Source organism: Nipponia nippon, unplaced genomic scaffold, assembly GCF_047370975.1.
Source record: "Nipponia nippon isolate SJK-2023a ecotype South Korea unplaced genomic scaffold, ASM4737097v1 scaffold_3, whole genome shotgun sequence".
Lineage (NCBI taxonomy): Eukaryota > Metazoa > Chordata > Aves > Pelecaniformes > Threskiornithidae > Nipponia > Nipponia nippon.
The window spans coordinates 72,130,592-72,143,828 of NW_028262347.1; the positions used below are offsets into that span (position 1 = coordinate 72,130,592).

A 13,237-nucleotide genomic window follows, 5' to 3' on the forward strand; every position below is an offset into this window, starting at 1 on the left:
ATTGTCTCCAGTTTTGCCATTTGTCCAACGAGAAAGTAAAATACAGTTTCACAGAAAAGATACAACAACTGAAAATTCCAAAGTTAATTAGTGAGCCTGTGCCCTCTTTTTCTTTATGAGGCTTTCCAAAGCCCCACTCACTTAGAATCCAAGCAAGGTCAAACTTGACGGTCACTTTAAGTAGCACAGGTGAGGCATACCAAGATCTAAATAAGTGGGTTTCTTTTCCCTAGGTAGCTTCAGAGGTTAAAGTCAGAACTAGTTAGAGAACTCTATCATTTATCTTTTTATGCATTATTTTTTGTCGTATTATTACACACAAGGTTTAGCCACAAAACAGACGTGACAAAATTGCCAAGCTGCATTTCGATGTCACAGGCCAAAACAAAACCTACAATAAGAAAAAATCCATTGTAGAAGTAGTGGAGCCTTCACAGTAGCATATAAATTTTTATGAGTGCTCCAGAAAACATATGCTCTATATAGCCTCTTCTAAAACAAAATTCTGTACCTGCCATACCATGGCTTTCTCATATAACTTAGGACATGTTTTGGTCATTCCTGTAGATTGCTTTGATACATGGATGTTTTCTACTGCATGCAAAGGACATACTCAAAAGGATATTTAAGTTTTTCTATTTTTATTTTCACTGAGGTTTTCTTTTGGTTTGTTTTTTTTTCTCAGACAATATAATACAACTGATATCTGTTTATTTAAATAACTGTCCTGAATTTTCTTTCCCTGCATAAATCTTTACATTCCATTTTATTTCCTAAATAAAAAGGAGATATGGATACACCAAACCAGTTCTTTCCAGTGCCAACACTGCAGCTGTATGCAGGAGGCATACTAATTTTCCCAGACTATAAAAAGTTATTGTAGGTATTTTCTCCATATGACCTCTTTGTTCACAACACCTATCCTGTTCTTACAAGTCTCAATTTTCAGAGAATGGACACTGAGTGCACAGTGACATCCAAAAGCGATTTTGTGGAAACTCTGTCCTTTTTACTGTGGTTTTTAACTTGGCTTCCTCTGGAAATTAGGTTTACACAATTACATAATTCTTGTCCGCAGCCCCAACAAATCTTGAGCCTCTTGAAGCATTTCATCCTGCTTTAGCTGAGTGCCTGGCTGCTCCAAGTTAATATGTTCCAACCAATTTAGAGAAAAATGCTGGCAAGGTACAGAAGAGAGCGCTGTTTTGGGTCTATCACTAAAAGAATAGAAGGAATAACTCAATTCTCATCATTTACATGATGCAGAGGCCTGGCAGGGAGTATTATATGTAGGTTTGAACAAAACCTAATATATTTTCTTTGCTCAGCCAGAACAGTTATGGATGTTAGAGGAACTTAAAAGTAAGTGAAAAGGGTAAGTTAGTAGGTGTGGGGAGGGTGAAAGAAGCTGAGGAAGGGGAATAGGTGACATCAGAGAAATCTGAGAGTCCCGTGAACACTTTTAGGAAAGTGGTACAAGGGATCTGGAGGGATTATTTCTGTGCATGGGATGCAGAGTGCAATGGGAGGGAGACGGGGGTGGGGGGTGGGGGGTGGGCTATATGGACACAGGACAGACACAAAAATTAAAAAAACCTGTGTTACATCAATGGAAGGACATCAGCAGAAGATTCACTGAGTGGAGCTTTGGGAGTCGCATTGTGAAGCACAGCTATATTTCTGCCAAACAGTTATCTAAAACAGATTAGGGAATCAAGAATAGATCTGACATGGCTTGGAAATAATATATGTGCAGAATTGCTTATAATCAGACTATTCCCATGAGAAAAATGTTTCTTTAAAGGAAGATGCAAATGATGTGACCAAGAGGGCAGATCTAACCACTTCCTGCATATTTTTAATTCCTCCAGGAAGGGGCCCAAAGCCCCTATACAGCAAAAATCATATGTTTTGCATGCTAATGTTTATAATGACTTTTCATTAAAGTATACTCTGAGTCAACAGTCAACGTAGTAATTTTGACTTCAGTCCTGTTTGAGATCTAACAAATGGATATTCTTGGCAGAGATCAGTGTGGAGATTTACAGGCTAGAAAGAAAACTAGTAAACTGCAGTATGATAAGCCTCTGAGAGATTAATTCAATTTTAAATTAAGGACTCCTGGCCAGTGTGTCCTCTAAGCATGAAACAAACTTACTAGTTTTTAATAGCAATATAGATAGTACACAGAGTGTACCACCCCAGGTAAATAATCCAGCAGTAGCATGACATCAAGCTAAGTGAGGATCAACCACAAGGTCAGAATATAATCAAACCAATTTCAAATGATATGGTAATGGTGAGATATGTCCAGGAATAGCCTAGCACAAGTCCAAATCTGTACTATAAATAAACATTTATAATGACACAGACGCAAACAGAATTTATGCTAACTAGTAATTTTTTTACTCCTATTGTAGTTGTAAAACTATACCCCAATACAACAGTCAGGATGAGAAGCAGGATTTGTAACAGTGAGAGAATTGTGGGGGGTCTGAGTATATTTCAGTTTTTTCACAGAACAGCCAGCACTGAGTGGCCAAATTCATGCAATCTCCCTACTCATTGTTTCCCACATTACTTCAACGTGTAGCACTGACAGCATAGCATAGTTCGGGGTGGGGACAGCAAATGGTAAGAAATTTAGGCTTGGGGATGTCCTCCACTGCTTGTAGTCAGGGCCACAGACGTGGGAGCAGCAACCTCTCAGTGAAAGCTGAGGCATGATGCTCCTTCTAAGTTCTATAACTGTAGAAGAGTAGCTGAGGATACATTAGAGGTTTAAACAATAAATAACACGCATGCACATGATTGATTGGAAATAGCACACTGTTAAAAACATTTCTGAGAAGGTAACTTGAAACAGAAGATATTCTGGGAGCTGAGAAAGGAAACAAGTGAAAAAGTAAGCCTGGAGCAAGGGTGCACATAAGATCCAGGACCCTACAGGCAAAGTGAAATCTGTACCCGTCTCTGTGTGAGTGGGTATTGTAATATAACAAGGTGAGACCATGCCTTTCACCTCTCAAAACTGTGAGCCTATGGCAAACTGTCCTGCTCACCCCACAGTCTCCCTCAGGTGGCCTTGGTATAGAATCAGAACAAAAGACAGAATATATATGTGGATGCAAAAAAATAGTTTTTTACCTAAGGCTGAAGAAGGCGCAGCAGACTGATGTACAAAAATAGTCTGTAACTGAGAACCTTTTAGTGAAGAACAAAAAAGCTGAAGGCAAAATTGCCTCTAAAGCCATTAAAAAGGGGAAAGTGCTTACAGGTGAGAGGTTTTTCAAAGCCTGCTGAGTAGGAAAGTCATGTTTATTTTTAACAATTTCAAATTAAAAACTAACTTGAAATGAAGAGAAACAGAAGTTAGTGTTATTTCATTGCTTATGGAACTTATATTCTTTGTACTGGAAATTAAGATGCTAAACTTACTTTGCATCTATACAGTCACTGGAGACTCCCAGCAGCTCCCAGCTATAACTGGGTATTCTGCTGACCAGGTGACCATTGGCACTAATGTTAATTGTTGTGCCCACATCTCCTGCATCTGTGCCACTCCAGTCACACAAAACCATTGAAAACCCACAGATCCTTCAGATGAAGCTTCCATTGCTGTGTAAAAATTCCTAAATCAAACATATATATCTTTCCATCACATCTTCTAATTCAATGCTATAGGGCAACCTTAGGAAAAGGCAAATGCAATTGCATTCTAACAGTTCCCACCTTTAGCTAAACAGGCAGCTGCTTCTATTCCCTTGCTAACTACAAAGTAGCTATAAAGAGTGCTAGACCTCAGCTGAAAAAGATTTTTTTTTAGAAAAAAAGAAATAATAAAAAAAGAGAAAAAAGGAAAAAAGGGGGAAAAAAAGAAGCAGCTATCATTTCCATTTTCTCTTATAAATGTTCTCTGTTTATACCTTAGCCACAGCTGACAAATAAGCATGGAGATTATGGAATTTGATTAATACGGCATGCAAAAGAATGTAATCTATTTTCATTTTCTTGAAAGGTATATTGCAAATTTTTTTTTGGCAGTACAATGCTTAATGCATAGCATGCTCGCTTTTACCTCAAAATCTATGGTAACATAGTTAACAACATAATTTCAGCCCAAACAGACAGGCGGTAAAATATAAATTATCATTTAGACGTTCCTTACAGGCACCCACAGACAAATATCATAGCTTTATTAATAAAAAAGGAGGTAATATATGAAGAAAAAGAAGAAAATTCTGGTTTAGTTGTTCAAAGTTGTTTATATATGTGCTTTTGCTACACTGTTTCATAAGATAAAATCATGCTTTCTTCAGTCTTAGGGATAGGAGTAATACAAAATAAGGTTTATAACTTAAAAATGTTGTATTGTTCTTACCAGTGTTTTTCTTATTATTCAATAGAAGAAAAAAAAAAGTTGTTTAATGGAATTTACGAATTATAAGAAATTGGGATATTTGGGATAAGATATAGCTATTTAACAGAAAGTGATATTTATAATTAGTTAGGGACTAATTGTAACTAATTACAAAAGTAAATAGATGAAAATAATATTCCCCCTAGTTATATCAGAATTCCTGGATTCAAGGATGTAAAATTACTAGGATATATAGACTTAGGGACAATGTTAGATAACACAAAGTGAAAGTGATGTCACTGAGGGAAAATATGTAACTTATATAACACGAAACACTATAGGAAGGGAAAACTCTTGTATCTGTATAGTCTCTGCAAAGCCTGGAATGTAACAGTCTCTGCAAACATACATACCCATTTGACACCCCACATTCCAGAACTCTTGAGGATTATAATTTGAAGAGTTTGTTCTTGTTCCTTTGGGGTAGATTCTTGTAATGAATCTTGAAGTATGTGAAACAAACTCTTTAGCTGAAAAATTGAATGATAAAACCTTGGTAAGAAAAACTTTATTAATAAAGAGATCCTATTTGAACAAATAATAATAAAAATATAATAATCTGATCCAGCAAATTTCTTTTTTACACAGTCAGTATATCATATCAATGTATTTATATTTTAGGACATTTCTATTCATGTTAACATTAGTATATGGGCCACTCTGAGATATGGCTGAAATCCTGTTTTAAAACCTTAAAATGTGGTAGTATTTTGTGTATATTTTAATGTGATAGTATTTCTGCCTATAGTGCAGACTTTTGTTAAAGATTCGATAACCAAGAATCATTCCTTCAGGGAAATATTCTGTTTCTTCACCTCTTTGTTAGGTAAATATAGGATTTTTATACTAAAGCTCACTGTGTTCTCATGGAAAATTGGAAAGACACAAAACAGGAAATTGATCAAAAAGCCCACTCATCCTTTCATAGTTCAATAGGAAAAAAAAATCATCCCAAGATGATCTTAGCTTGATCGCTGTTTTGAGGTTTAAATAAAATGACTGAATAATCTCAAGACGAGTGAACAGCACATTTCTAAAAGACAGTTAATTGGTTCCTTTATAATCTTCAGAAGACGTTAACTATTCAAGTGAGTTGATTTTCTTCCTCCTAGCAGTGTTCCCTCCCACAAAGGCACAAACTAAACAGATGTGGAAAACTTCAAATGACTTCTATCTACACTATTCCTGTTTAGTAATTAAACAGAAAGCTTTACATTTCATAAATCATCACTCTGATCCTTTCCACCCTCCCACCGCCCCCTTTTTTTTAAATAGAACTACTTTTATGTTCACTAGCTTGCTAGAGGGACCAGAAAGAACTCTGACTATGGACGGCTGGCAAAAGCCTACATGTTTTGATGCCGTTCAGCACCATTCACCTAACTGACCATTGAATCATCTCCACAACGTGGTGGATGGCAGCTGGGTTGGCCCTGAATGAATGGGCCTGTGGCAGACTTCATTCTCATGGTCCATTATCGCTGTTCTTAAAACACTCCCTTAAGGCTGTTGGCAGACAGCTGGAGTTAAAACAGCACAGGCTGCACTGTATTGGCTGCACCAAATGGAGATGCTCCAACACAGAACGAGTTTTGAATAATCCCACTTGGCTGATATGAAAGATCTGGCCCAATGGAGCAACCTGTCTGGTTTATTCATTCCATTAATGTGGATTCTCTTATCTGCAGTTATCACCAAAGACAGAGATACTGCATGCCCAACTCCAGTGAGTACTACAGACCATACATGGAGGGGGTGAAATCTATTCCATACATTTTCAAGTACTGACTGTAACTTCTAAATTATTTGATGCAGAAAACAATGAATCAAAAGTTATTCGTACATTTTGTATACTATGTTAATAATTGTTCCTATAAAAATACATGAAATTAAAACAAAGCTGAGTTTCAATTTTCCTCACAAAAACAACTGAAATGTAAAAATGCAGTGTAAATGACAAGATATTTCTAAAACAATGTTATAAAAACAACCAAATAAAATTGGACAGCATGTGTTTCATAAAATTTTAACCAAAAGAAATTACCTGAATGTTTTACAAATTTTCGTGCTTTAACCTCTCCAATTGAATTATTTTCATAGCACTTCTGATTAGCTAGGGAATGCTCAAAGCTCACAAATCTCTCAGATTTGGTATAAATCACAAGGTCCGACAACGCAATGGCAAGTTTTGTCTTCTTAATCTAATAATAATAAAAAAATCACAATAACACATATTTCATTATTATTACTAACAATTCAGAAGACACTATAATTTTGGATGCATAAAGCATGGGAAAATGTGTCGCAATTAATGAATATTTGAGCTTAAGATATGACTTCTGATAGTGAGAGTTGATCCAGTCAGAGACAATTAAGGTTATTGTCTCTATGTTCATCATAGCAATTGCAGCGTGAATGGAGAGATGCTTCCAATGCTTCATAGCACAGCGTTCTGTTGGACAGCTTTATCATTCCCCTGCATCTGAGACCGATATGTAAATTAACATAATTTTTCATGGCTTTTAATGTTACTCATTTAAAATATATGTCCAACTTTATATTCCTAAATAGATAAAGTACTAGAAAAGGTATACTGGTATGAAGTACTTGGAGAAAAAAAAAAAAAAAGAGCATGAGAATCTATACATCAATAGCACAAACTCAACTACAAAATGTAGAATAACAGGAGAATATTTCACTGTGCCAAGCAAATCAGTCATAGGTATATTCCTCCAAGCATTGCTCTGAAGTTAGGAAAATTCCATTCTTCTTAATTAAGATGGAAAGTTCTTTGGCCAAAGTCTTTGCTTAGCCTTGCTCCATTACCAAAGCAAGCATAAACAAAGGCTGCTGTACATTGAAGCAACTGAAATTTTAGCAAGGTCTTATCTCTTAAACTGAGGTACTATGTGACCTCTTCATTTTACTTAGCATGAACTTGTGAGCTAATCAGCAGTAGTAGCCAGCAAAGAGCTGATGATATTAATAATGTTTACATTCCCTTAAAGCTTTTGAAGGCTGACAAAATAATACGGATTGCCTGCTCGTGGCTCTTACACTACACAAAGTTCAAGTGCATTAATTATTCTGGGGCTATGTTCCATGAGGAGCAATAGGAGTGTACTGGCACAGAACTGAATAATACAACTCTCTGGATTGGGAAGGCAGTGACACAGCCAAAGCCAACAGCATCACTAGGGTATCTTGGGTGTGGCTTCAAATGCTCACCCACCCTCAGAATAAATACTCCCACTCCACTAGAGTAGGACTCCGGAAACCATTTTCTCTTCTGCCCGTGAAACATGACCAGACATCTGTAGTTGCTGCTGTTGATCAAGACGTATGTGGTATATGTTCTGGTCTGTAACATGATGTTACAAATATATGTGACCCTATTATCTGGAAATTTGGCCTTCCCTGTTCAGAGAGGACTCTATCCTTCCTCAGAAGGATATAGAATAATAGAATTTTTCCTTACCATCTCTGTATATCAGATGGAAAGAAAAAGAAGCAAAGATCCTGACCTTCAAATCACTTAGTGAAAAGAAACCCAGGAAGGCACTGCCTCTCAGCAAAAACACTGAGCCCTGACGAGCATTGCCAGTCTATCTGCATTCAGATAATCAGAGCATGATGTGCAAAAGTGACTGGATACTGGGTGCTTCCTGCATGCTGAAAAAGCTTGAAAAAGCAGTTTGAACCCTGATGGAGCAACATATTTCCATGGCAGAGAATTAGTATTTGGTTAAAAAAATAAGTAAGTTCCATTTGACTATTAAAAAGAAAATTACTTCCAATTTTTACACTCTCTTTCAGAAGTAGTATTTAATGTTAAGTCTCTACATGAGAAATGTAAAAATACTTTTTCTGTTAAAAGTGTTTAAAAATGCTTTAACGCAACCAGAACTCCTAATTTCATGCATAAATCCAGAACAGAAGAAAATAGGGGAATGGGAACTCTTCAAAATTTGCATGATAGACTGGTGGACTGCAGGAAGAAATAGTTAACTCTGTCCTCCATCATCAGGAACAGCTATAAGTGTTCTCCATACATAGCTCCAGGAGGTCCTTAAGACCAACAAAGTAGTTGGGCAACTTCATCTTAGATCTATTGTGGTATTGAGCACCTGGGACAAGCACAAGACTTGAACGTGAAAAATGAAGGCGGTGTTTAGGGTGGGAGCGCAGGGAAGGGTTGCTTTTTAGTTGGATACTAAAATATGCTCCAGTTTGGAGTGTCTTGTAAGAATCAGGAAAACCCTGAAACCTTGAGCTAAAAAATATTACTTCAAAATATATTGCTCTATGTATTTTTAAAGCCTATCTTTTAAATTTAGTCTCTATTTAAAGATAATATATTACTTCTTTTTTTAAAAAAGCCAACATACTTCTATGTGTTTTCTAAATTCAACTGAGACAAAAGTTACCTTTGCTTTTTTTCGAGGTGGGGGTGAAGGTTTACGTTCACTTTTTCTTTTTGAGGAATCACTCTTTGGGCAAAGAGGGGCTTTTTCATCAGTCTCATCTTCTTCGGACATGTTTTCGGATTCAGAAATTTCCCCTGTTTCACCATGATTGTCAAGATCTCTCCTGAGCATACCTTCCTCAATTGTTCCAATTTTTTTATTTTTTACCAGAATTTTGAATTTTAATGCCTGTAGAAAAGAGGTTAAAGAGTAGTAACTAGAATTATGTATGGACTAATTGTAGGTTTTCATATCTAGATATTGTTTAACCCACGTTCAAAGCTGTTATTAAGTATAATGAAGTGAGGTAACACAATGAAGTGAAGATAGACATCGGTGAAGCAGAAGTCAAAAACAAATAAAACAAACAGAATCTGGGGATCAAAGTACACAATAGAATGTGAATATCTAACCCCATGACAGGAAAAAAAGGCTCTCCACCACACAGATACACAGATGCTGAAACTGTGAGCGAGATTAAGGTAGGAAGTTAAGTAAGTGTCAGAGGTGATGGCCAGGTAAGACATAGGAGGTATATTTTTTTACTATGCACAAATTCATTTTTATATATAGACTTATAGACATGTATCTGATATTAATTTGAAAATTTTTTTAGCTACGATTGCAGCTGCTGAAATTTGTTCCCCTATTTGATTAGTGCATTTGTGCACATCCGTTTAGCATACCAAATAAAAACTTTTGTTGTTATGTCATTATACAGTGGATCTTCATGCTGATCTTACGTGGTTAGGAAAATTAACAGAGCTTAGTAATTTGTTGCCTAAGCAGTTTTTCTGTTTATGAATGGGCATGTTTCAACTTCCATAATAAGAAAAGTAGGAAAAAAATTCATTAAAGGCTATAATTTCTAATAAGATGGCTTTCATCTATGCATCTGAATCCTATGATTATAAATCTCACTTAGATTTATGAAATAATAGTCATAGTAAAACAGCTATTATGTAGCAGACGTTCATCTCTACCTCTATACATAGGAACTGTCAGTGAGTAACAGGACATACTTAGGTTCTTGGATAAAGTAATCCACAAAAATATTCCTTAAATTTCATATGCACTCTTGAAAAGGAAGGCTATACTGCTGGGAAGGTTACAGAATCAAGGAACAAATACTTACACATTAAATAAAAGATAACTGAAATATTGTATTTTAAGGTTTCCATTAAGTAAATATGAAAAGCATGGATGATAGAAACCTATGTATAAAACCAAAGCTTTATAATAGAAACTACAGCCGTAGGCAAAGAAATAGACATTCCATTTATTTACATTGCAATCTCCATTGCTGATAATCCCCTTATCACTGCAGATCTTGTATTAGTAGTTTGTCAATGTGCCAGTGGAATGAGATATCTTAAGCTTAATATCTATCAATGCCATGCTAGTGTAAGATTTGATTAGTCTCTGCACTGGTGATTCAGAATAAGGATGCCCTTTAACATTTCCTTCATTTCTTATTGATGCACTCATTTTTTTTTTTTCTGTGATATTTTTAGAAGAGTTTTAACATGAGTAATGCTACTCATATTTTAAAGAATTCTGAATTTTTCTTTGCATTTTCATATTTCCCATATTTAAAAGCAATTCTATCCACTTTTGGTGTTGTATTTTATTATTCATAGGTAAGATTTAATTCTACAGATTAAAAAAAAGACCTAGTATACAAGGGAAGGAAAGCTTTTCTATGGACATGTTACTGCCTTCTATATGTAAACTTGCTGTAAGTAAAAAAAGACCATAGTCTGTGTCATCATATAAAAATGGGCCATGATGTTTTAAGTCAGATAGTTTCTAAAATTCTGTTTATGAACCTTTAGCAAAGATGTAAATACCCTGAGGTAGGACAAACATTTCTCTTTTTTTTTTTTCTATAAAGACATTTTAATACCACAGCTCTCTTTTCAAAAACAGTTACAGAAAATACCCTAGCAAGAAGAAATTTTGCTACTTTTTGGCCAGAAGCAAATTCCAATAATAGTTAACCCAAATCACTGAAAGTGAACAATGAACTGAAAAAAATATACCACAGATTTTAAGTCTGAGCTTCAAACAGATCTTGAAAAAAACTTATGATAAATGTATGGTTACAAAATCAGTGACTTTGTGACATTTGAGTTCTTGAATTGGCAATCAGCAGTGCTAAACATGCAGCATCTTTTTGTACAAATGTCTAAATCTTTTAAGCAGATATTGAACTGAAAGTCTGAACATTCCCTATAACTTTTCTAGTTTAAATATAAAATACAAAATATTTTAAAAATACACGTTTACTATGTACTTATATATAAACTGTAAGCATACTAAAAAATTTAAATACGTAAAATATAATAGATCTTCCCTAGAACATAATGGGACTTCAAGGCTGGCATAAGCAAAAGCCTCAAGTACAATCAATTGGAACAAATATTTAAATAATTAAATGAACAAAACTTAGTTATTGTACTAAATAGGCATTCTGATTAATGTGATGTACAACACAAATCAGAACAGCTGAAGTAATACAAGACTCCAAGACAAAATCACAAGCACTTTGGAATGGATCAGGCAAACCCACCTGCTGACCACTGCAATGTCTTTGTGGCAGCCTTACAAATAACAGTTATTGAGATATTTGAAATCAATACTACCAGTAATGTCTGAGTTCTAGTTAAATGGATATTAATTATATCAGGAGCACCTTTTTAGCTATTTTATAACAAGCTTTCATATGATATAGTTATCTAGTGAGAAGTCCCCGACATTGAAAATTCCAGTTCTGTGTTGTGCTCTGTAGAAGACACAAAATCCATGAGAGAATCTTTCTAAATGTCCTTTTATTAAAAATACAAAAAAGCAAAACATATCTCAAGAAGGAAATTGGGAGGGGTGACACTGGCAGACTAATCTTCTGGATGAAGTGAAAACCTGACACAATCCTGGGTAAAAGTGTATGTGTTCTAAGAAACACTCTGCCCTTAAAAACAATTTTGCAAGGTATTATTTCTCGTATACAGAAAGAGTCCCACCCAGGAACCAAACTTCAAAGATAAAGGGAGAATCAATTTGCTAATGGCTCAGAGGCTTGACCTATTATAACTGTTGGCAGTAAGGTTAGATCCCATTGAAAAATAGGACCCTAGCTGGCAGTATCTTGTCCTGTTTTATCTGAGGACTTCCTCAGACGTAAGAGAAATATGAAAACACACACAGACTTTCCCAACCATGAAATCAAAAAGACATCTGACAGTAGTCTTGGAGAAAGTTCTGGTGCAGATGATTTTGCATTTCTTAGAGACGACAGGCAAAAAAAATGGGGTGTAACTGATCTGCAAATATGTTGCAAATAACACTGTCACCTAACCTGCTGCTCACAGTTGAAGAATCTGCGATGACTCAAGAGTCAGAAAGTAGCAAGGACCAGCAGCTGCACAAGGTGACGAAGGAGCTGAGGGTGACAGCAGGGCAAGCATGGGGCAATGACCTCTCCAACTAGGGCAACAGTAAGACAAGTAGAGCAGGTCTGGTGATGGTAGGCAAGTTCAGGAAACAGTCCAGTGACTGCCAGACAAGTCATGAGGCAGGTCCAAGGTCAAAACAGGAAGCCATATCATATAAGTGAAGAATGGCTGAGTTTGGGAGGGACTCCTGGAGACCATCATGTCCAACCCCCTTGTTCAAAGCAGGGTCAATAAGAGTTAGGACTGCGTCCAGTCAGATTTCAAGTATCTCCATAATCTCTCTGGGCAACCTGCTCCAGTGCCTGACCACCTTCACAGCAAAAATCCTTTTTCTCATGTTTAAATGGAATTTCTTATATTTCAGTTTGTTCAGTTTGTTCAGTTTGAAATAGCCTGTAGATATTTCACTGTGTACCATTGAGAAAAGTCTGACCCCAACCTAGATAATCCAGAAATTTTATGATAAACAATACTGATTTTCTTATTTTTGAGGTCATCACAAAGGCCTGCTACATTTTCAACATCTTTCTTCTCATTTTTGTAAAGAATAGATGCCATAGACAGATTGAAAGGCAAAACAGTGGACTGGAAATGTTTTTGACTCGCTAAGAAGTAAAGATATTTCTGATGCAAAGACTTGGTCAAGACATTTGCATATGTGACTTGTAGGTCTAAAAAACAGGAATGAATCTCATCACTGAAGCAACAGAATCAGATATGCTAAAGCAGTCTTCATCTTGAATTTCTGAGTGAAAATCTTCATGTCCTACTTTTTCAATAACAAGAAAATAAGACTATAAAACCCTATAAAGATATGGGAGAGGAAAATTTGGAGATGGTTAGACTGAAAATCGAATCATAACCAACCACAGGTTAATCAGAGTATTACCCTTTTG

General features: G+C 35.8%; 1 protein-coding gene across 1 annotated transcript in view; it reads right to left on the minus strand.

Annotated features, from left to right (window-relative positions):
* Positions 1-13,237, minus strand: part of PLCZ1 (phospholipase C zeta 1) — a 56,797-nt gene that overhangs the window by 17,568 nt on the left and 25,992 nt on the right. The window contains exons 7-9 of the mRNA XM_009471035.2: positions 8,848-9,075; positions 6,465-6,621; positions 4,774-4,890 (exon numbers count right to left, since the gene is read on the minus strand). Of these exons, the coding sequence (XP_009469310.1) occupies positions 4,774-4,890; positions 6,465-6,621; positions 8,848-9,075 (502 nt within the window). The remainder of the gene's footprint in view (positions 1-4,773; positions 4,891-6,464; positions 6,622-8,847; positions 9,076-13,237) is intronic.